The sequence below is a fragment of the Thamnophis sirtalis genome, unplaced genomic scaffold, assembly GCF_051295495.1.
Source record: "Thamnophis sirtalis isolate CommonGarterSnake01/CBP01778 unplaced genomic scaffold, rThaSir2_p1.2 scaffold_11, whole genome shotgun sequence".
NCBI lineage: Eukaryota > Metazoa > Chordata > Lepidosauria > Squamata > Natricidae > Thamnophis > Thamnophis sirtalis.
The window spans coordinates 43,785,596-43,809,044 of record NW_028261391.1 but is presented as its reverse complement, the minus strand read 5'-3'; the positions used below and the strand labels follow the sequence as shown (position 1 = coordinate 43,809,044).

General features: G+C 42.7%; 2 protein-coding genes across 2 annotated transcripts; one reads left to right on the top strand and one right to left on the bottom strand.

Annotated features, from left to right (window-relative positions):
- The first annotated feature begins 33 nt into the window (after nucleotides 1-33).
- Nucleotides 34-18,785, top strand: ENTPD7 (ectonucleoside triphosphate diphosphohydrolase 7). The gene is made up of 13 exons (XM_014052115.2): nucleotides 34-477; nucleotides 635-737; nucleotides 7,107-7,286; nucleotides 7,499-7,704; nucleotides 8,863-9,013; nucleotides 9,470-9,573; nucleotides 9,915-9,971; nucleotides 10,680-10,828; nucleotides 10,915-11,081; nucleotides 14,199-14,523; nucleotides 14,607-14,692; nucleotides 14,853-15,014; nucleotides 15,865-18,785. Exons 2-13 carry the CDS (start codon nucleotides 730-732, stop codon nucleotides 16,091-16,093), a joined length of 1,824 nt encoding a protein of 607 aa, XP_013907590.2. The 5' UTR covers nucleotides 34-477; nucleotides 635-729; the 3' UTR covers nucleotides 16,094-18,785.
- Nucleotides 18,786-19,360: 575 nt separating this feature from the next.
- Nucleotides 19,361-21,791, bottom strand: LOC106537848 (V-type proton ATPase subunit e 2-like). Its single transcript, XM_014052116.2, has 4 exons — nucleotides 21,630-21,791; nucleotides 20,910-20,957; nucleotides 20,096-20,217; nucleotides 19,361-19,806 (listed from the first exon to the last, which is right to left on the bottom strand). The coding sequence occupies exons 1-3, from the start codon at nucleotides 21,731-21,733 to the stop codon at nucleotides 20,124-20,126; spliced, it is 246 nt and encodes an 81-aa protein (XP_013907591.1). The 5' UTR covers nucleotides 21,734-21,791; the 3' UTR covers nucleotides 19,361-19,806; nucleotides 20,096-20,123.
- Between the last annotated feature and the right edge of the window lie 1,658 nt (nucleotides 21,792-23,449).

The following is a 23,449-nucleotide window of genomic DNA, read 5'->3' as shown; positions in this document are numbered from 1 at the left end:
TGTGTATCTGTGGCTCGCCAGGGAGGGCAGCCGAGCGCGGGCTCGTCGGGGATTCGCCAGCTTCTCAAATTTCGGCTGACAGCGAAGCCGATGGAGCTGAACTTTCGAAAGAGTCTCCTTTAGGCCCCCGAATTGGGCAACCTTCTCGTGACGTCAGCCCATGAAACTGGAACGCTCGCCCTCAGCCGAGAGCGGGCCCTCATTGGTTAGTGACGTTCCCGAGACGACGGTTGCTTAACGACGCTTCGGGATTGCGCCTCTGGAACGGAAAAGTCCCTCTGAATGTGCGAGCTGATTGGGTAACAAGGGCAGAAGGCGGGGCCGTGACTGCCGAACCGCTCAAAGCGGCCGCCTTGGGCCCGCTACGTCAACTCCAGCCTCGTCCCCATTGGCCGCCTCTGCCGCGCTCCCTCGTCCTGAGGACGTGGCTGGAAAGAGAGCCCCGGCAGGATCTGAACGGAGGGAAGAGCGGCAGCGGTAAGTTCCTCCGTTGGGTGCCGGCGAAGAGGGATCCGTCCCGGGATCCTCCGACTCGGAGGCGCGAAGTCGCCCGGGTACTTCGAGGGAAGAGAGAGGAATCGTAGGGGACTCAGTGAGCTCACAGGATCCTCCTCCTGGCTTTCTCCTCTATCAGCTCCGGGATCCTGTGGCGGAAAGGCAAGAGAGATGCGACTACCTCCTGGAGACCGTAGAGGACACTGACAGAAGCTGGACAGCGGGGGTGACCATATGGCCAGGTGAGATGATGGCCGGTGAGCCTCTTCACATGGCTTCCTTACAGCCGTCCCTTCCTTCCTTCCCGAAGCAAGGTCTGCATCCTCCCCAGGCGGCATGAGAATGGTTGATTGAGCCCGTTTAAGGGGGAAAAAAAACCCGGTGGTATCCCGTAAGTTAGAGGAGGAAATAATCTTATATCCGAAGTTTCAGGGGAAAATATGCTTCTTTTCCCATCGCCTGGGTCTTATAAACTGGCCCAGCACTGTCTGGTTGGCATCTAGGATGGTTCAAAGATCACATTCCCTGCCTGCCAGTCGGAGAAGGTGACTGTATGATTCCTGTGTGTGTGGAAAGTGGGAGACAAACTTCCTCCTTTGCTGTTCAATTCCGAAATGCAAATCTGGACCAGAGGTAGCTGGAGAATTCCCGGAGAAAAGGGAAGACATATGGTACAATGCAGCATTACCTAGCTATATCAAAATAAAATTATTATCTGTCTGCTGGTGGGAATTCTGAAAGCTGCCATCCAGTCCAGAAAAATGGGCGGAGGAAGGGAGGCAGATGTAAATCACTTGTTACAGTTGAATGCATAGAGGTAAGTCTCACTACAATGGAAGAGGAGGAATTGCAGTGGGTTGCGGTATAAGCAAAAGCTTTGAAGTCTTCTTCCTTTATTCAAAGGATTTACAGTACTGTGCAAAAGTTGTAGGCAGGTGTGAAAAATGCTGTAAACAAAGAATGCTTTCAGAAACATAAATAATGATTGTTTATTTTTGTCAATTTTCAAAATGCAAAGTGAGCGAACAAAAGAAAAATCTAAATCAAATCAATATTTGGTGTGACCACCCTTTGCTTTCAAAACAGCAGCAATTCTGCTAGGTACACTTGCACACAGTTTTTGAAGGAACTCGGCTGGTAGGTTGTTCCAAACATCTTGGAGAACTAACCACACAGAGAGAGGGGGGAGGGAGGGAGAGAGAGAGGGAGAGGAAGGGAGGGGGGAGAGAGGGGGAGAGAGAGGGGAGGGAGAGAGTGTGAGAGAGAGTGAGTGTCTTTGTGTGTTGGTGGGCAGACTTAGCACTTTGTTAAGTTTGTTTCTGTGTTGTGTATATATGCATGTCTCCATGGGTGCAATTGTGCAAGCATTTTTTTCCTCTTTAAATTTTTTTTGGGATTTTTCCTCACCAAACCTTTAAAAAGTACATTTGAAGTCACCAACCATCTTTATACACATTTTGTGTGAGATCCTTTGCTTGTGTTTTCCAAGGAAAGAGAGAAAGAGTTCATTCTCTTTGAATACATTTTCTCAACTTGGAGTCCTTCAGAGGTATGCGATTACAATTCTCATTATAACAGGGAGAGGCAGATATGGCGGGGACTTTAGGGCTGGCCATTACCGGGGAAGGAGGGCTTGCTACATCACAGAGATCCCTCCTTCCGGCCCTAGGAGTCCCACTCCAAGGTCAGATGGCGCGGGTAATCAGGACCCTGGTCTCAGGCTGCTGTCGCTAAATGCCAGGTCTGTTGTTCATAAGGCTCCCCTCGTCCGGGACTTAATTTTAGACGAGGGGGCAGACCTGACATGTATTACTGAGACATGGCTGGGCACGGAGGGAGGAGTCCCCCTCGTAGAGATGTGCCCAGACGGATTTCAGGTGCTTCATCAGCCGAGAGCCCAGGGAAGGGGTGGCGGTGTGGCTATTGTAGTCCGGGAGTCTTTAGCACCTCGTAGGATCCCTGCTCCGGAGCTTGTCGGGTGTGAGACCCTACTGGTGAAGCTGGACCTCAAGGGCCAAGTGGGTCTGCTGCTAACGTACCTGCCTCCCAACTGCGTTGCAGCAGCCCTCCCCTCGCTCCTCGAGTCAGTAGCCGAGCTGGCAGTTGAGTTCCCTAGGCTTATGGTGCTGGGGGACTTCAATCTGCCTTCGCTTGGTGAACGCTCTGATGGAGCGCAGGAGTTCATGGCTTCCATGACAGCCATGGGCTTGACCCAGGTAATTCGAGGCCCAACTCATTCAGCGGGTCACACACTCGACCTCGTATTCCTCTCGGAGCAGTGGAGTTGTGATCTTGGTCTGAGGGGTAATGAGATCATACCCCTGTCGTGGTCAGACCACTGCCTACTGAGGCTAGACTTCCGGAGGCCAAACCCCCACCGTAGGGAGGAGGAACCGACCAGGTGGTTCCGCCCCAGGCGACTTATGGACCCTGTAAGGTTCCAGACGGAGCTTGGGGTTATTCCTGATACCCTCGCCCATAGTTCGGCGGAGACTCTTGCTGCTGCCTGGCACTCGGCAGCGTCAGGGTCTCTGGACCGGATTGCGCCACTACGGCCCCTCCGGTCAGCGGCTCCCGGAGGCCTCCTTGGTTCACTGAGGAGCTCCGGGAGATAAAGCGCCGGAGGAGACGCCTAGAGCACCAGTGGAGATCCGATAGGTCCGAACCGAACCGAGCACTTTTGACAGCATGCACCAAGGAATACATCCGGGCATTAAGAACAGCTAAGAGAACACACATTGCCACCTTGGTAGCGTCCGCCGAGTCCCGCCCAGCCGCCCTGTTTAGGATAACCCGCTCCCTCCTAAATAGGAGGGAGACGGGGGACCCCCCTTACAGGGTAGGGCTGAGGAGTATGTTCAGTTCTTGGCGGACAAAGTTGCTCGGTTTCGGTCGGACCTGGACTCCACTCCCGCAGATCCAGCCGAGACACAAGGGAATGACTTGGCAGACCATCTCTGGGTTGAGTTTCAGGACGTTGCCTCTGGGGATGTGGACAAGGCTATGCGAGCTGTGAGTGCCTCCACCTGTATACTGGACCCGTGTCCCTCCTGGCTGGTTGCCAACAGCAGTGAGGTGACACGAGGCTGGATCCAGGCGGTTGTTACCGGCTCTCTTCGGGAGGGGTACTTCCCCACTGCGCTCAAGGCGGCGGTGGTGAGACCCCTCCTGAAGAAACCGTCCTTGGATCCAGCCGTTCTTAATAACTACCGTCCAGTCTCCAACCTCCCCTTCTTGGGGAAGGTTGTTGAGAAGGTGGTGGCCTTCCAGCTTCAGCGTACCTTGGAGGAAGCTAACTATCTTGACCCCTTCCAGTCCGGCTTCAGGCCCAGTTACAGCACAGAGACCGCTTTGGTCGCATTGACCGATGATCTCTGGAGAGCCAGAGATGGAGGCCACGCGTCCATCCTGGTTCTCCTTGACCTCTCAGCGGCTTTCGATACCATCGACCATGGTATCCTTCTGCGACGACTGCGGGAGGTGGGGGTGGGCGGCACTGTTTTGCAGTGGTTCTCCTCCTACCTCTCGGACAGGTCGCAGTCGGTGTCAGTGGGGGGGCAGAGATCGTCCCCGAGGCCCCTAACTTATGGGGTGCCGCAGGGTTCGGTCTTATCTCCCCTGCTGTTTAACATATACATGAAACCGCTGGGCGAGATCATTCGGAGGCACGGGATAAAATACCATCAATACGCGGACGATACACAGTTGTATCTGTCCGCCCCGTGCCAACTCAATGAAGCGGTGGACGTGATGAGCCGGGGTCTTGAGGCTGTTAAAGACTGGATGAGAGCTAACAAACTGGTACTCAACCCGGACAAGACTGAGTGGCTGTTGTGTTTTCCTCCCAACAATTTGGCCGACGTTCCACCACTCAGGCTGGGGGGGTCAAAATTTATACCCCTCAGACAGGGTCCGCAACTTGGGAGTCCTCCTGGACCCACAGCTGAGTTTTGACCATCACTTGTCAGCTGTGACCAGGGGGGCATTTGCCCAGGTTCGCCTGGTGCGCCAGTTGCGGCCCTACCTGAACCGGGAGGCCCTCACAACAGTCACTCGAGCCCTTGTGATCTCTAGGCTGGAATACTGTAATGTGCTCTACATGGGGCTGCCCTTGAAGAGCATCCGGCGACTTCAGCTAGTCCAAAATGCAGCCGCGCGAGTGATTGTGGGCGCACCACGGTTCGCCCACATTACACCGATCCTCCGTGAGCTGCGCTGGCTACCTGTTGATCTCCGGGTGCACTTCAAGGTCCTACTTACCATCCATAAAGCGCTCCATGGTAGTGGATCTGGCTATTTGAGAGACCGCCTTCTGCCAATTACCTCCCTCCGTCCCATCAGATCGCATAGAGTAGGCCTCCTCCGAATTCCATCCGCCAGTCAGTGCCGACTGGCGACTACGCGGAGGAGAGCCTTCTCAGTTGCAGCCCCGACGCTATGGAACAATCTCCCCGTGGAGATCCGCACCCTCACCACAATCCAGGCCTTCCACACAGCCCTCAAGATCTGGCTATCCCGTCAGGCCTGGGGATAAGACTTTACTCTCGCCCCTCCCGAATGTTGAATGAATGTTGGGTTTTTTACTGCCAATTATTTTTACTCACATTTTCTTTTTGTGTTTTGTCCTGCACTCCCCTCCCCTATTATTGTAAGCCGCCCTGAGTCCCCTCAGGGAAAAGGGCGGCCTATAAATGCTTAATAAAATGAAAAATGAAAAAAAAAAATTCCTGCCAGCATCACCAGGGGCAGAGTAATTCAAACATCTGAAAGGCACCAGACTGGGAAAACTGTTCTGTGTTAATTCAAAATAAACAAATATTGAGTGCCATCTGCTTAACCGTTCTTCATTTTGAAGTCACCAAAAACCAGCCATTTCCCTTTGGCCATGTCAATATTTATATTTGTTTTTTGAAGATGTCAACTTCAGGAAACAATCTAGAAACTGAAACTGAATAAACAAGGTAGTAACTAAAATATTAAAATAACTTTCTGACTGGTATGAGATGTTGGCAAGGGCATTTAAAAATTAGGAACCAGAAATGGCTACATAGCCTATACTTCTTTGAGACTGAAAGAGTTAGAGTTGAAATATAAAGAGATTGTCAATGCCATACTGTTAGATTGATAGGCAATTATGGACTATCTTGATTATATCCTCCTTAGAAAGAATATGCTACTGTATGGTTGAGAAAAAGATCAAACTTCATTCCATGGAAACTCAACAAAGTTTATAGGGAGGGTTTCTTTCTGTGATGGGCTTCTTGGGCCAACAGTGAATATCAGTTATCAAAAATGTAGGTAGAAAATTGAGTAGGCAATAGGCAATTACAAAAAGGGAAGTCAACTTTCTGAATTGTTTCTTTGCACTTAATGACTTATAAATAGTAGACTAATGTTCTGAAAACCAGACCTAAATTAGTATATATTTTAAATAGCTGTAAAGCTATGCTGAAAAAGTTGTTCTCAAGGAATTGTGATAAATTCAGTGAAAAGAAGGGAATTCTTGATGAACTTAAGGAGAAATGAGAGTATTGGATAGTAAATGGACAAATAAAATTACCAATCAAAGAGAATATTTGCACCTCAGGGAAGAAATGAGATGTTCTCTCTTACTCTTTCCTCTTACTCTCTTCTCTCTCTGTCTCTCTTATCTTCTTTTTCTTTGTCTCTCTTTTCTTTCTCTCTCCTTCTTTTCCATTCTTGTGTCATCTCTCTCCTTCTCCCTTCTCTCTCCTCTTTGTCTCTTTCTGTCTCTCTCACCCTCTTTCTCTTTGTCTCTCTCTCTCTCCTTCTTTCCCACTCTTCCGCCACTTTTTCTTCCCCCCCTTTTTTCCTACTCTTTTATCCCTTTCTCTCTCTCCCCCTTCCCCTCTACTGCCCAACAAACCTTAAGTCCCCATACTTATCTTCGACTGATTATGTTTGCAATAATTTACCTTCTTTTCTAAATAGGCGCAGTTCCCTTACCGGATCCCTCGCTCACTCAAACACACACACACACACACACACACACACAATCATTTTTCTCCATTCCAATTCAGATCCTATAAATCAATTGCTCTGTGAAACATCTGTGAAAATTTTTTAGGTGCTCAGGCATGAAAATGTGCCGCTCAAACACTATACTTTTCTGCACACACTGAAAAAAAATTAGAGGGAACATTGTATTGCATGATGGATAAGTATCTGCCTTTATTTCTATTGGGCGGCATATAAATGTGGTTAATTAAATTAATTAATGTTCTTATTTATCTGTGAAGCTCATGTGTGTTCCCAGTTACATTCTATGTTGTTTCCCAACCCCATTGGAAGATTTCCTCCTATTCCAAACTTATAGCTTTGAGCCAAATTGATTTTTTGTGAATATTAGAAACATCAACACTTGGCTTTTTAATACTATAGTCCAGTGTTTTTCAACCTTGGCAAGTTTAAGACATGTGGACTTCAACGCCCAGAACTCCAGATAGCTCACTGAGGAATTCTAGGAGTTGAAGTCCATGTAGCTTAAACTTGTCAAATTTGAGAAATATTGCTAAAAGCATTGTACTTATAAGCAACAGTGGTTGAGACTATGCTCCAGTCTTTGAAAAAACTGCTTTTTCTTTTTCCAGGATCAGTTTTTCCTGCCTGTGTCCAGCATCTTGGCACTTCACTGTGCCTTCAGTGAGCCTTTGTCTCCGTCAGCGTTTGGCCTTGGTACTCCTGTTGTTTGCAGTCTTTCTTCTACTGATCGTGGCAGTTAAAAATCCGTGGCACTGGAAAACTGATTCTCATGATAGGCAGTTTGAAAGGTAGGTAAATGGAGCATTGGGTTGGAATGAGACCTGTTAAGATAAAACAAATAATGCTTTCCAGAATGGGGTGGGTGGGGGAGGTGGGCTAGAAGCTACAGACAGGGGCCTAATTCCAAAAAAATCTTCTATGAAAAGTCAGCTTGTTTTCGGTGCTGCAAATTTACTCTTACATATTTTCACGCAATGCTAAATCACTTTTCCACTTGCAGGTATTTAGCACGTTATCGCGCCTTGGAGGCAACAGACACAAAGGATCCAGCTCTGAGTTACGGGGTGGTTGTTGACTGTGGGAGCAGTGGTTCCCGGGTCTTTGTGTATTATTGGCCACCACACAATGGGAATCCTCATCACTTACTTGACATCCGGCAAATGCGAGATCACAGCAGTGAACCTGTGGTCAAGAAGATCAAACCAGGTTTGGAATGTTCTAATTGCTTTCTGTTACAGTAGGCAGACATCCATGAAAAGCAGGTGACAGATCCCACAGTTATCCTTGACATGCTGGTGTACATCTGTACTTTGGCAAGAGATAATGTTGATGCGACCTCATTTTTAATCTGTTCTGTTTTTTTTTAAATTCTAAACACCAGTACAAACTAAAATGTTTCACAAATTCAATTCAATGCAGTGTAAACATTTGAAGGAAGAATATGATTAGCATAATACCACACTCTCTTAAAGTATGAACAAATCTGCAGCTCCATCTTGCTAAGGTTCAGTTTCAGCCTATTTCATAATAATTAGTATTATAAATTATATATGTTAATTATACACATACTAGATAACAATTGGATAAAAACTTCGGTTTTCAAAATACCTGTCCAATTTAACTAATTTAATTAAACTGCTAATTTAAATTTCAACTTTAGATAATGGAATAAAATGTATCTATTATATGATATGGTCTCTTTTTTTCCTTCTCAACCAATATATTGTTTCATTACTTTTTAAAAAATAAAGATAAACTGGTATAAGAGTTTCAGTGTTAAAAGATCCATATACAGCTTCCATGTCTTAAATATTTCTTGAGTAAATTGTACAGTAAATTAATATGCTTAAAAGACTACATTTTTAAAAAGCTATTTTAAAACTTTATAATTTACATTAATATTTTCTATTTTTATGGTTTAATAAAAATGTGTTTAAGTTGAAATTTGGAGAGCCCATCCTTATTAAGATATAACAGATATAAATATAACTACCTTATTTTATTTAAGGCTTTTTTAATGAAAATTTAAAAAATCAATTTTATATTTTTAATCAAATGAAAGGGAACAGAATGGAATAAAAATAGCACTTTTGTTAGAGCAGATATGTTAATACCTGTAGTTTAAATGGATATTTTTTTATCACCTGCAAATTTATACATTTGTTTGGTTATATCTCTGTGTGTGTGTGTGTGTGTGTATCCATTATTAGGGAGTACAAATATATTTTTAGATTTGTTCATACTTTAAGAGAGTGTGGTATTAAAAATACTGTTATCTGAACTTCTGTTATAAGGCCATCTGGTATATCGAAGTTATTTGATCTAGGTAAAGGAGACTAAAGAGACAATTCTTTTCTTGAATAGGGATCTCTACACTGGCAAAAACTCCAGAGAAGGCTAATGAGTATATGAAGCCACTGCTCACCTTTGCTGCTGCCTATGTACCCAAAGTCAAGCACAAAGAGACACCACTCTACATTATGTGTACCGCAGGCATGAGGCTATTGCCTGACAAGTGAGTGATCAACAACTTTCTTATACTTGATCCCTGCCTTTGGGGGGCTTAAAAGCAGGAAGTACTGGGCTAGTAGATGGGGAGTGAATAGGGAAGATTTCTCAAAGTGCAGAACTCTTGTGTGACAAATTTTCCATAGGGATTTAGCTATCCCTTCTTTCCCCTATTTTGTAAAGCAACTCTGTTTGCTTCTTTTAGATATAATTAGTGGAACTCCATTTCTATCACTACCCTGACTCAATTTCTTTATAGCTCTATATTAAAGCTCAAAGATTTGCAAACTTAGAACTGAAAACTGTTCCAATAGAAAAAGGTTGCATTCTTGCACCAACGAGTAAAGAGACAGGTTTTCAAATTGATGGGGGAACCTGCTATGCTCTCTGGAAAGGTAAACAGAGCAGGGTGGGTAAATATGTTAGGAGGAAATATTCCTCACTTGCTTATGGATCTTTGCAGGCAGCAGGAGGCCATCCTGGGGGACTTGGTGAAGGACATACCCTTGGATTATGACTTCCTCTTCTCGGAATCTCAGGCAGAAGTGATTTCAGGGAAACAAGAAGGTACGGATCCGAGTTTAATCTCTTCGTGTTTCAGAGTGATGCAATAGAAAAGACAGACTGAAGGTGTATGTATATAGTGAAACCAGATTTGGCTGGAATTAGTAGGTGAATTTGGTCTTGGCGAATTGCTTTCTGGCCCAACGTGAACTGTTCTATGACTTGCCTTGTTTTAGGGATTTATGAATAGTGGAGGTCAGCATGCTGCTCCACCTGCTGTTGATGTACCTGCCCCTATAAGGGGGTTCTTTTTTAAAAGCTGTACAGAAATGGTGTTGGAGCACCGAAGCTTCTCTGCTTCTTCGGTGGGTCTGATGTTGCATTTTGTGTTTTTTCTCTTGCAGGTGTCTATGCTTGGATAGGCATCAACTTCGTCCTAGGTAGATTTGATCATGCGGAAGGTGAGATTTAAAGAAAGGTCTGTTGAAATATGGGGCCCAGTGAGTGGATGCCTCTTTCTCATTGACAAATGAAGGAGGGAATTCTATGTTCTTCTTCATTCCTAGCAGGAGAAAAGAAATGGCTGGCCTATTGTCAGGATTCCAAACAGCACCCAAAATTAAATCAGAGATCAAGGCAAAGTATTGCTCAAAGTTCCAATTTATTAAGAGAGCCACATTGGCACATTTGGGAAAACCCAAATCTGAAGGCTTCCTGGTTTTCCCACCCAGTTGAAAGTTCAAGATCTTGCCCCCACACCCACAAGTCCATCACATGGTCCAATCATCAATTGCCATGCTGGCAGCTTCCACCCATCTAGTTCCAGTCTGGTGCAGAGGTGCAAAGACAAAGGATGAGCTTGGCTTTCTAGAAAGAATTTTGTTATGGCTGTATATCATCAAACTCCATACAATCCCCCCTCCCATTTTCCCACAATACAAAATGCATAGTAGAATTATAGGAATTATGACAGGCCAAAGATCCAAAAGAAAAGATAGCTGCAGGCCTGACACCTATCTCATTTATTCCCTTTTGAGACTATCCTTCAATAGAACAGATACACAAATAAAGTGAAAGCCATAAATTCTTTTTCCATTTTCTTCCCCTATTTTCTTTTTTTGTACAGTGAGTAATTTATGCTCTCTCTCTTTTTTCTACCTGAGCTGCAGAGGAAGATGCACTGATTTCTGTGACCCTGTCAGGTCAAGAAGAGCCCATGGTCCGAAAAAGAACAGTTGGGATCCTTGACATGGGAGGTGCTTCCCTGCAAATAGCCTATGAGGTGCCAAGCTCAGCCTCCTTTTCTTCCCCACAGCAGGTACATCTCTTGACTAGGGAGGGTTTGAAATGGGGAGGGGGGGCTCAGCTAGGTTTAGCTTTTTAACACTTTTCTTTCCCTTCTAGGAGGAAGCTGCCAGAAGTTTGCTTGCGGACTTCAACTTGGGATGTGATGTGCAACACACAAAACATGTGTATCGAGTCTATGTCAATACTTTCTTGGGCTTTGGAGGAAACTTTGCTCGGCAACGATATGAAGAACTGGTGCTGAATCAGACCATCGCTCACAACAGGTATCCTTGTTCTGCTAAAATGAATTTCCAAGGCATTTCTTCTTCATCATAAGGTTTCCTAGGATTAGCAGTTGAACTTTCTGTTCTCCATACCAAGGAAATCCCAAAATGGGGTTGAGGAACTACAAGGTGTCAATGAAGAGAAGGTGCAAACTGCACAGAATCCAATTATAGTTATATACACAGAAAAAGGGGCTTTTGGCATGGGGGATACTTAATCAAATTCAACATTAAGAAAACTAAGGTCATGACATCTGGCCCTCTCAATTCTTGGCGTATAGATGGGGAAGTAATATAGCAGGGGTGGGTTCCTACCGGTCCTTGCCGGTCCTTGTGGACCGGTTGGTCGGTGAACCCGGAAGTAATTAACTTCTGGGAATGCCCCCTCTAAGGTGCAGCTAGAACTGGCCACCCGTAAAGGACCCCTCCCCAGACTTGTTTCGTTGAGCACTGGGTGACTGACGGTAGTTTGCGCCAGCCGGGGCTGCTCAAAGTAGTGCCAGTCGCCCCGTTTTCAGCAAAGCAAGCCCGGGGAAGTCCTTTGTGGGCAGCCAGTCCTAGCCGCTTGTGCCTGGCGCTGCGGCTGAGGTGAAGCCCCAAAGCCCCCACTGCCACCGGAATATCTGCTGCCACGGGAGCCAGTAGGAAGGCGGTGGAGGGGGCGGGAGCAGGAAAAAAAGGCCTCATGACTCCTCAAAAGCATGGCGGAGGAGGAGGAGACAGCGGCAGGGGTAACGCTGGGCCCAGCTCAGGTGCTCCGAGCGGAGAGGGAGGTGTCGCTGCCACGGGTGGGGGTGCCGGCGGGAACTTTGGCAGCTTCACCTCATCCGCAGTGTCAGGCGGCAAATCCGGCAGTGCTGTTGGAGGAGGAGGAGGCGGCAGCAGATATTCCGGCGGCGGCGGGGGCTTTGGGGCTTCACCTCAGCCTCAGGGCCGGGCACAAGCGGCTAGGAGTGGCCGCCCACAAAGGGGGCTTACCAAGTTTACCCATTATCTCCAAGAAGCAACTACATTTCTCTCTTTCTTTATCCCCTACGTTACTTCTTTTTCAGTTTGTACTTGTTCCTGGGTGGTGTCTTTTTGCCCACTTCTATTTAAGGATGGAAGTCCTCCCTAGGAAAATGATTGCACCTGACATACTATCTCTTCTTAGTTGGTAGTAATATTTAGAAAAGCCCTTTCTTTACTTTTGTCTCGTTATTTTCATTCCCCTTGTTAGGCCCCGTTTTTCCACTTTGTTTTTCATTTGACTCATGGCAACTGTTGGCTTCTTTAAAGACAATGGGGCCTAATAATGAAGAATGCTTCTTTCTTAAAAGAAAAAAGCAAAAAACCCCTCAGAATTTCATGACAGGGGATAAGAGAAAGGGTCCTTGGATGTGATTATTCTACACTATCATGCTCCTATTTATAAAACTCAGTGCCTCTGTGAAAGGTAAGGATGACTACTGCGTTTGTGGTGCAATCAGAACATTGCGTGTGTTGAAGTTGTTTTAACGCAAACCAAAGATGCCTTTTAAAAAACAAGTTTACATCATATTCTTACTAATTCATAATTTCATATCTGGTCACATGGGCGGCAAGCCACTCCCATCCGGTCACATGGATGGCAAGCCACTCCCACAAAGGAGGCCACACCCACAGAGTAGGTTCCAACAATTTTTGAAACCCACCACTGTAATGTAGATAATGACAGATTTTATTTTCCTGGGCTCCAAGATTACCACAGATGGTGACTACAGCCAAGAAATTAAAAGATACTTGCTCCTGGGGAAAAAAGCTATGGCAAATCTAGACAGCATACTAAAAAGCAGAGATATCAGCCTGCCAACAAAATGTGTGCAGTCAAGGCTATGGTTTTCCCAGTTGCAATGCATGGCTGTGAAAGTTGAACCATAAGGAAGGCTGAGCGCCAAAGAATTGAAGCTTTTGAACTGTGGTGCTGGAGAAAACAATCAAACCAGTTAGTTCTAGAGGAGATCAACCCTACTTGCTCTTTAGAAGACCAGATCCTGAAGATGAAACTCAAATACTTTGGCCACCTAATGAGAAGGAAGGACTCACTGTAGAAGAGCCTAATGCTGGGAAAGATTGAGGGCAAAAGAAGGGAACGGCAGAGAATGAGGTGACTGGATGGAGTCACCAAAGCAATAGGTGTGAGCCTAAATGGGACTCCAGAGATGGTAGAGGACAGGAAAGCCTGGAGGAACATTGTCCATTGGGTTGCAATGGGTCGGACGCAACTTCGCAACTAACAACAACATACTTAGTCAACACTTAATCAGGAGACTTATTCTGTCTTTCTCTGTAAAGATTTTAAAAAATACTACTGCCCTATGTTTTCCTATTGAACAATTTCCTCTTTTCCTGCTACATTTTTCCAAATCAATATTGGAATCACACTGCAGGAATGATGCAAACTAATTCAGAGTATTTGATATAGAAAAAGTAAATTGAGAATGTTCTCTCAGTGAAGACTCTCAATGTGTCTCTTAAGATTTCATGACTAAACCTTGCTACATTTTAAAAAGTGCCTTGCAATCCATCCACTCTTCTAGGGAAATTGTAGGAAAGTCTTTAATAAAAAAATCACAATGTACGGTTTATGTACTGTAATGCAATATGCCCAAAACAGTCCATATTGTTCTTCAATCTGCAATTAAGGATCAGATCTTGGCTGTTTCTGTCTTAGCCAGGTCATAATGATTGATTGATTGAATGTGCTTCTGTACTACTGAACTTAAAATTGTGACTCCTAGTGGTTTATATCACAAAGTATAAAAACTAATGAAAATCCAAAACAGCCCTATTGTGCTGAACAGCAAGGAAGCTCTGAAGAGAGTACTCCTATTGCTGCCATAGGTGATTATGCCTCTGGAAGTCAGCTTATATGCTGTTGTTGATTGTTATAGTCTCAACTTTCAGGTGTCTGTTATTAAGATGTGTATGTTTGTGTGTGAGTGTTTATTTGTTTTAGGGAAAATCTGGGAAGTAACAAACTGGGTACCTGAATGAGGCAAAGGGAAAAATTAGTGTTCTGACCTGGTTGGTGCCATGAATTTGGAATGCTGTCTTAATTTTTACAGATATATTTATTTATTCATTTATTTGTTGTAGGTTGCACAGTGTACAAATAGGTTTAAATTCTGAAGTGCCAGTCTTAGACCCGTGCCTGCCAATGGGACTAGAGGATGTTGTGGATAAAGATGGGCAGGCAATGCATGTCAGGGGTCAAGGTGATTGGAGGAGCTGTGCAGAACAACTGCGCCCCCTATTGGCTGGAGACAACAGCAGTGGAAGTTCTTTGAGCAATTCCTATCAGGCAACTATTGATTTTAAGAACAGTGAATTCTATGGGTTCTCAGAATTCTACTACTGCACTGATGATGTGCTGCGTCTAGGAGGAACTTATCTAAGCAATACATTCACACGTGCTGCCCAAGTGAGTATGACTTTTGCCTTGATAATTTTCTGTGTATCTCTTTATTTTTTACACTAATCTCCCTTTGCTTTACTACCCTCCAGGATTATTGTAGCCTGAGCTGGTCAGTATTGCTACAGAGATTCCAAGACAAGCTTTACTCACCACATGCGGACCTCCACCGTGTTAAGTAAGGAGCCATTCTTACCTCTTGCAGGAGAAGACCTGGGGGTAGAAGACGTATTAAATCTATAGTCCTTTGTTTGCGATGCTGGGACAAGAAATTAGAAATTACTAAAATGAGTCCAGATCTGCATCTTTGTAATGAAACTAATATGTTCTGTTTGCAGGTATCAATGCTTCAAGTCAGCTTGGATGCACCAGGTTCTGCATGAAGGATTCCATTTCCCTAAAGATTACTCTAGCTTGCGTACAGTGCAGTTGTTATATGACCGAGAAGTGCAATGGACATTGGGAGCCATTCTTTATAAAACCCGCTTTTTACCTCTCAGGTATTATAGGATGTTATTTCCTGAATTTTGCGAGTTTTTCTCTAGGAGTCATCTTGGGAACGCCAACATCAGCCTTTTGGAAGAAGAGTTTTAGGAGATATTTCCCTTTCATAAATTGTTTGTGAGATTTGAACTAACACAAGCCAAATCTTTTAGGTATCTAGGACTTAAATTTTCTTTATTTGAAGGTTTATTTACCTTCAATTTTTGGTAGCTGAGATCCTGTCCCTTGACTTTCAGGTCAAACTAAAATATATGAACTGATGTGGAGGTTAGGTAGGAGTGTAATCTTCCATTGAATGAGCCCTTAAAGAGTTTACGCCTCTGGGAAGGCAGGTGATACAATATATGGAAGGGAGCCTTATCACAAGAAAGATGAGTGGGAGCTCTATGTCAGTGTTTCCCAACCTTGGTGACTTTAAGTCCTGTGGACTTCAACTCCCAGAATTCCCCAGCCAGCTATGCTGGCTGGGGGATTCTGGGAGTTGAAGTCCACAGGACTTAAAGTCACCAAGGTTGGGAAACACTGCTCTATGTCACAGTCCTTGCACCTCTCGTGAAATAAAAGACACTATAACTAAATAGTGTCAAAATTCCCATTAAACAACATCACACATTAGCAGGTACAGGATAATGTATGATTAAAGAAACTATTAAACCTCAGTTTTAAATCCCTATTTAGCTATAAACCATAAGAGTAGACTTTGGGCCTGTTGCTTCCTAATCTCTCAAGGCTATTGAAATGAAAAAAATTGAGGGGCGGGGGGAGAGGGTTTACATATAACACTCTAAGGACTAGGAAGAATGTGATATACAAGAAGTATAACAGCCAATTTTTGTTCTGTTTCAGGGACATCCAACGGGAGAGCTTCCATCAGTCACACAACTCTTGGTTCCATCTTTCCTTTGTCTACAATCATTATCTGTTTTTTGGGTGTATTCTTGTGGTGACACTTGCAATTGGGCTCTACCTTCTCCGTCTGCGCCGTATCCACCATCAGCCATTGCAGTCAGCACCCCTTGATCTGCTGTGGCTAGAAGAAGTTGTACCACTGTCAGCTCAGAAAGAAGGCTCCTGACAAAAGGATGCTATCAGGACTGTTGCAGTGACTATTCAGTGTTTCCTTATTGGCACTGGTTTTTAATGGGCCAAAAGCTGTGATTCTCTTCCCCCACCCCCCTATAGCACTCCTTGTTAGCCTTAGAGTGGCTGCTCAATATTATTCTATCCCAAGGGCCGTGGCTGCCAGGGGACTTCAGATTGTGTCTGAAGTTCCTAGCTGGGATAGGCAATCATGTTGCAGGTGTTACAGGGCAAGGACCAAAGGTTCACTTCCATCCCTGTTGGAATTGGAAACAGTATCAAGGCAAATGACCAAAGAAAACTATCTGCTCAGGAAAAGGTGGGTGGGAGAACTTGCCACAGGATATTTGCTGGACCAAGCAGCTTTTTTGAGGGATCTTCTGCAAAGGAAAGTGAAGGACTCATACTGGTGCTTGCCTTCTGTTTTGAATAGAGGCTGCTTCTTGTACCAGTGGCTGAGAGAGGACAATGTTTTAAAATGTAGGATCCATTGGACAAAAAAACACTCTTAAAACCAGAAGAAAAAGAAGCTATAATTGGTTGCTACATTCTGCCTTCTTTTTCCCACTTATGGTTTTCAAGGAATTGAATTTTGCACATAGAGAGCATGGAGATTCTGTCAGAATTACATGCATGATGAAGGATGGCTCGTTGGGGATGCTCCTTCCTTGGGCATTTCATCTATTTCTAGTACAGGTAATCCCCCAGGTACGACCGTGCATTTAGTGAATTTTCCCAAGAACAAATTTATTCAGGAAAGATATTCTAAAAAGAAGCCTCTGTAGCTATGTGACTTGGATTCAATCACTGCTGCAGCGGTAGCCATTTTAAACTGGCTTCCCATTGCCGTTCTGCATTATGACATGCAATTTCCTGAAACTGGCAAGGTTTGTTTTTTCTCCCTGGTCACATGGCCAAACAAGTTGCAGTTATTTTGCAACCAGTGCTGAGTTTGTTTTTGTTTTTTTGATGCTACCTGGAGAGGCTTGTGCTGATCAGAGGCAGTGTTTTTTTTAAAAGAGGTTTTAAATTTAAATTGACTCCAGAAGTTGTGGATGCCCCATCACTGGAGGCTTTTAAGAAGAGACTGAATAGGCATTTATCAGAAACAACCCCCCCCAAAAAAAATCCCAATTTAGCTGGCTGTCTAGAGGGGCTTGAATTGACTAGCAATTTTTTAAAAAGTCCTTGCCTGTCTGGATAGATTTGAGCTTAGCAGGGGCAAGTGATTTTTTATTTTAACCCATAATCAAAGGCCTTCAGCCATAGTGACTGCAACAGTTTTCCAAAATGTCTGGAACACCCCTATTTTTAGAAATGGACCATTCCAGTTGTGAATAGTTCTTGTTTTCCCACCAATAGGAGTGTATGCAGTGTATGCACTTGCGTCAGTTATTTGGTGTTTTCTGTAGAGCCATTTGAATTTGAGTTTTGGTCATTTTGACCACAGATCTTTGTTAACATTTTTTTTATAATGTCGGGGCAAATTTTTCCACCAAAAAGAGTGCGATTTGGTGATGCAAACTTTGAAAATATTGTTCTAAAATGGTATGGAGAAACAGAGCTATCTGAGTGAAGTGGAATCAGATTGTGACAAAAAATTTGCAATGGACGATAAGGAACCAGCCACTGGCAGAGATTCTGACAGTGATGATGAATCTCCCAATGAAATGATGACCAGGTGCAATCTTCATCGTGCAATAATTTATATAGCAAGAACAAATTCAAATGGTCTTCTGCACCTTTTGGAAGCAATAGATCCAGAAATGCTAGTCACAATATTGTTGTGTAATTACCTGGACTATGGTCAGCAGCTAGAAATCTCGGCAATTCACCTACCTGGAATTGGAATTGGATTTGGAAATGATAATTTTCTAAAGAAATTATTAGTGCCATCATTCTGTGGACCAATGGAAAAATTAGAGAAGAAAGATTGAACTTCAAGGATGAAGAAACAAAAAGTGACCTGCGCGATGTGGATTTGATAGAGATCGAGACATTTTTTGCTTTACTGCTCTATACATCAATTTTTAGAGCCAACCATGAAAACATTGAATGTCTTTTTGCTACAGAGGTTATTATGACTTCATGTCTCTAATAGTGTAGCCAAAATAGTACATCTGTGGTTAAGGGTGAAAGCAACTTAAGCTGAGAGTTTTGTAATACCTCACCCCACCCCACCTGCTGCCTGGAGATACTTGAGCTGTCTTTAAAAAGCAACTGCAAGCAGAGAGCTCTGGGAGCCTGCTTGGAAGCAGTTTAGTTTCTGAGCTGAAGGCTGCACCGGCAACAGCTGATGGGCAGCTGGCAGCAGCGGAGAAAGCCTCTCAGTTCAGTTAACAATGGCAGTGATCAATTGATGCAGGAAATAGTCAGATTTCGTTCATTTAACAACCCATTTGATTCAGTTAACGAATTTGATTTTAAAAATTTGTAAAATTGAGTCTGATTCATTTGAAGAATTTTTTGACTTACGACCCTAATGGGCAGGCTCCATTAGGGTCGTACCTTGAGGACTATCTGTATAGCAGAAAACTATCTTGAAATACAAACCATTCTGGATAACTGAACTTCTTTCAACAGCAACTGTCTAAATTAACGGTGATCTACATTTCATAATGTATTTGTTTGAATACTTGAAATCCAGTGAATTTTAGCAATAAAGTACACTGAGCTATGTAATCAAAGTTTCTTGAGGCCATATTTGATGTTTCTTTTCCTATAGCCCAAGGGGCTGCACAAGCCATTATGCCTCATGTGCCTTTTTACTTGGTTGAAGATCTAAAGGAAAAAATATATATTTTAAAAAGTTTGAATGCTTGCATGGAATAAACTCCTGCATGGCTTGCATTTTCCATTTCTAGTTTTGAAAGTATTGGCTTCACTTATTTATTTATTTATTTTATATCCTGCCTTTATTATTATAAACAACTTAAGGTAATGAAGACATAATACTCCTTTCTTCTGTTTTCCCCACAATAACAACCCTCTAAAATGAGTTAAAGAGAGAAAGAGTGAGTCACCCAAAGTCACCCAGTCAGCTTTCATGTGTAAGGCAATGCTAAATTCATAGTGTCCTGGCTTCTAGCCTAGTGCCTTAACCAGACTAAACTGGTTATCAGTCATGAGTCTATAGACTGAAATCAACCTTGGCAACAAAATCCCCACCCAAAATTTGATTTTGGTAAAACTGTTCTTTAAAATGATACAAGTAATATGAGCAGTTACATTGTAGATAAACTCAACCAATAGGTCCCCACCAACAGTAGATCACAAACGGTACTTTAATTTTCACAATACAAGTTTATATTTATATTTACAACTGGTAGTTACATGGACAATTAGAAATGTCTAGGCTAATACACTCTGACAGAAGAACCTTTGTATGCAAAGATCAAGATGCAGAGAAACCTACACATCTACCATGTCATTTGAAATGGAGAAAAATTTCTCATATTCAGGAGGATGTTGCAAAGTTCTTATCAACTGTAATTCAATCTCAAGAGTATAACCACTTATTGTACTGTACGACTTACTTTACTGCAATTACTTTACTGCAATTACGAAGGGAGGGTGCTTAATAAAAACATTTAAGATGATATATGCCAAAGTATCAGTTAAAATTGGAAGGCAGGGGATAGTCACTACGGTGGAAATGGGTTGTAAAAGATCCATCACACTTTCAACTGGAAAGGGCATGGGTGAAGCCTGAAACAGAAAGATTATCATTGGTGAACTTTCCCAAAAGAGAGAACCTGTCTTAGAACTTTAAACCACTTCCCTTCTCTGCCTTACACAGACATAAAGAATAACAGCTTGTTGGATTCATAAATTTTGGTCATAGCAGCGCTGGCCCAGGACAAGTAAAGAGTCAAACTCATGATCTCTTGAAAATAATAATGCAGTCAATCCTTTTTTCTTTCCAGTTAGTTGATTACAACCAACAAGAAGCTAGTCACTTCTATGTTTTTATGAGCATGAATAGGTGGATACATACCTATTAAATCGGTCTGTAACAGCCCTGATCATTCCCACTGAAAGAGCACATACCAGATGGTATCATTCTTTAGCTGAGGGCCAAAGAGTGGATTGGCTTGAGAAAGAATTGCTAAAAGCCAACTGCAAGAAAAATAAAATAAAATCCCTGTATACAGAGTCACAACTAAGAGCAAAGAAATTAATTTAAAATTATGTATAATTGTTTATTATGAAAGATAAGACTTAGTAAAGAATACAAGGGTGAAATGAGACTCTGAATGTAATTCAATTAGTAAGTAGTGTCAAGAGGAAATTAAGAAAAAACACATAAAGAAGTGAAAGACATTAGTGAGAGCAAAAGGAACTTCTAAAACGAAGATACTGTACAAATGTTTTGAATGAAAAAGTGTTAGAAAATAGAATAATAACCCAATGGAATTAATGGGAAGAGAACATAGGATAGAAGGTATGGAAGCTATTTGGAAGAGGGTGAAAGGAATTATGTTACAAGTATCATAAAACTGAGTTATGTTTATGAGAAATATGAGAAAAGATGTTTGGTGAAATTACATTGAAAGAATTACATTGTTATTTACATTGCATATAAATAACAAACAAATGTTTGCATTGTTCCAGTGGCACAGCAGAATAACATCATCCTACAGCATGCTAAGAATGGAGTATCTTAATATAGCCTCTTTTATCTCAGATTACCTTTATTTTCCCAGAAAGGAGGAATTGGGATTATATTGCTATATCATCCCCAGCTAGAAAAGCATATGTCTTTTTTTTTAGAAACAGCCCCAGCTACCTCATTCCCATAATTTACTTACAAAAGATAACAACAAACAGCAGTTGTCACCAGCATGGTAATAATCACTCTAAAGAAAAAAGAAAAAAAGTTAGAGAAACATATAAAGAAATTTCAGGGTGACAGAATCAAGAATTACATACTAGGCTGCTGTACACATAAAGTAATTGTACTGTAAGCTATTATTCTTTTGAATCTACATCATGTAACAGAATCCTACCAGATGATCTAGCTAAGCCTTTTGGCAGTTGATTATCTATTGCAAAATCAAGGAGCATAAATCAACACTTACCCCCACTTCCCTTTGGTGAAATGATACACCCTATTCTACACAGAGCACCTGATCTGTGATGGCACAGTTTCTGAAAACAGACATGTCACTTATGTCTCTTGTCTTGTCCTATCCTTGGCTGGGGATTCAGGAGTCTCAACATAAGAGGGCATTGGGGAAAGCAGGCTAGAGGGCACAGGGGGTGGGGGAAGCAGCTAGATCAGTATTTCTCAACCTTGGCAATGTCTGGACTTGCTGGATGGAGAATTTTGGAAGTTGAAATGTACAGATCCTCAAAGGTTGAGAAACACCGAGCTACATCAACGGCTTCGGGGTCTTGAACGTTTTCCTATTCCTACATTTTCCTAAGCTATTGACGCTCCATCCATCCTGGGGCGTCAATAGCTTAGAATGAATTGAAATGGTGTGAATGGGAAAGCGAGGAAGAAATAGGGCGGAAAAAAGCCTCACCCGCGATTGGGCCCCTTCGGCACCAGCCACGGACCCGCAAAACCCACGAGCCCCCAGAAGATGGAGAAGAGGACCATCGGCAACGCTAAGCCGTGCGCCGTCATAGCGAGACCGTTTCGGATCGACGAGAGGAGCTGTCCACTTCTGCACAACCCAGGCTCCGCCCCCTCTCTCGGATTCCCGTATTCATTGGTCCCTTGGACAGCCTCTCTTCCGGATCAACTCCGCAGGCGTCGCGATGATTGGCTGGCCGCTGGTCTTTCATTGAGCCTTCTCTTTGGAATTTGGGATCCGCGCAGATTATACAACACTGTCCATTTGGCCTCTGCCAAATCGCAGCATAGAATAGAGCCAGGGTGCCCAATCGGTAGCTTTTTCGATGAGCCGAAATATTTTATTTTTCACATTTCTAAAAGCGCCCACCTCCCTCCGCGCATCTTCCTCAAAGGGGAACGCTCTAGTTTCTACAGTATTTGAGTGAATGCTGGCGGGCAGTAAAATATCAGCAACGTTAAGGAAGGAACCTATTCTGAAATGAATTGGTGTTATTTGGAGATTTCTGAAATAATGAGTCAAAGTCCCGTTCTGATAATTACAAGATCCATTCATTGGCTTAAGTAAAATTAATTTCCTTTGATCTTAAAAAGAGCTATATAGCTTAAAAATGTATATATTTTAGTGAATATCTCATATAATGTTTTATAAGGATTGGTTACAGATACTTTACTTTTGGAGATGCTATTATAAGTTATCTTTAACTTGTAAGTTAAACTTTTCAGAGAAAGTTGATTATATAAATATGATTGGGCAATGAAAATTTTCTTTTGAACTATATACCTAGTACATGGAGTGTGATAACTGGACAACATAAATATGCTCTTACTATAGGTATGACTGATATTGCAGCATTGAAAAAATAAACGTATAGCTCCATTTATTCAATGGATTGAAGGCCTGATTGCACTTCCCACTTACGAGTGGATTGTATATAGATAATAAATGAATATTATCACTGGACAAGTATATATGCACAATTTTAATCATGTATTATTATAATGACATATACTATGTATTTTTCTGCTGTGTAATAAAAAAAAGTTTGGCTTCAACATATGATAGATCAGAGCAAGTGTAAAACTGGGCAAAGGCAATAAGATATTCAACATCTTTGCATTAAACAGACTGCAGTAGAAACCAATGTGTTCCTGTTGTAGCTGGGAAATTTAACAATTGACTAATAATTACAGGGGTTTGAATATGGGCTGTATTTTTTTGAACTTGGTATGTCCAGGGAACCCAGACTGGAAGAAAATATCTGAGGTTTTTTTGAGATCCATTTTGGCCAGGAAACCAGGGGACTAAGAGTGCTGCCTTACACATGAAAACTGGATGAATGCCTTTGGGTCAATCATTCTCTCTCAGCTCAACTCACCTCAAAGGTTGTTGTGGGAAAATAGTAGGAAGGACTATTAGATATGTTCACTGCCTTAAATTATTATAAAAACAATAAAGTCAGGATATAAATATTTTCCAGTACCTATTGTAGGTTTTGCATAATATAGCATTTAAATATAGACAAATTAAATATAATCACATTGTATGAAGCAATTGTTAGTTGAATAGTGATATAGTGACCAAGTTCACATATTATACTAAGACATAAATCAGGATTTACAGGCCACAATGGCTGAGTTCACACTTCATTTTAACATAAAAACAATCAAGGTATATGATAACTTACGAAAGCTAAGCTGTTAGTGTTTGCAGATGACCTGGCTAAGCTTCTGCTCACTGTATGAATCAGAAATGTTTTCTGAATG

Excerpts from the sequence above, each read along its gene's own strand:
- ENTPD7 (XM_014052115.2), top strand. Across the intron at positions 9,574-9,914 it reads GATTTCAGGGAAACAAGAAG|GTGTCTATGCTTGGATAGGC; the intron begins GTACGGATCCGA and ends TTTCTCTTGCAG. Across the intron at positions 14,693-14,852 it reads GCGGACCTCCACCGTGTTAA|GTATCAATGCTTCAAGTCAG; the intron begins GTAAGGAGCCAT and ends TTCTGTTTGCAG.
- LOC106537848 (XM_014052116.2), bottom strand. The coding sequence starts at position 21,733 with ATGACGGCGCACGGCTTAGCGTTGCCGATGGTCCTCTTCTCCATCTTC. Across the intron at positions 20,958-21,629 it reads CCGAAGGGGCCCAATCGCGG|AGTGATTATTACCATGCTGG; the intron begins GTGAGGCTTTTT and ends TTTTTTCTTTAG. Across the intron at positions 20,218-20,909 it reads GCTGTTTGTTGTTATCTTTT|TTGGCTTTTAGCAATTCTTT; the intron begins GTAAGTAAATTA and ends TTTTTCTTGCAG.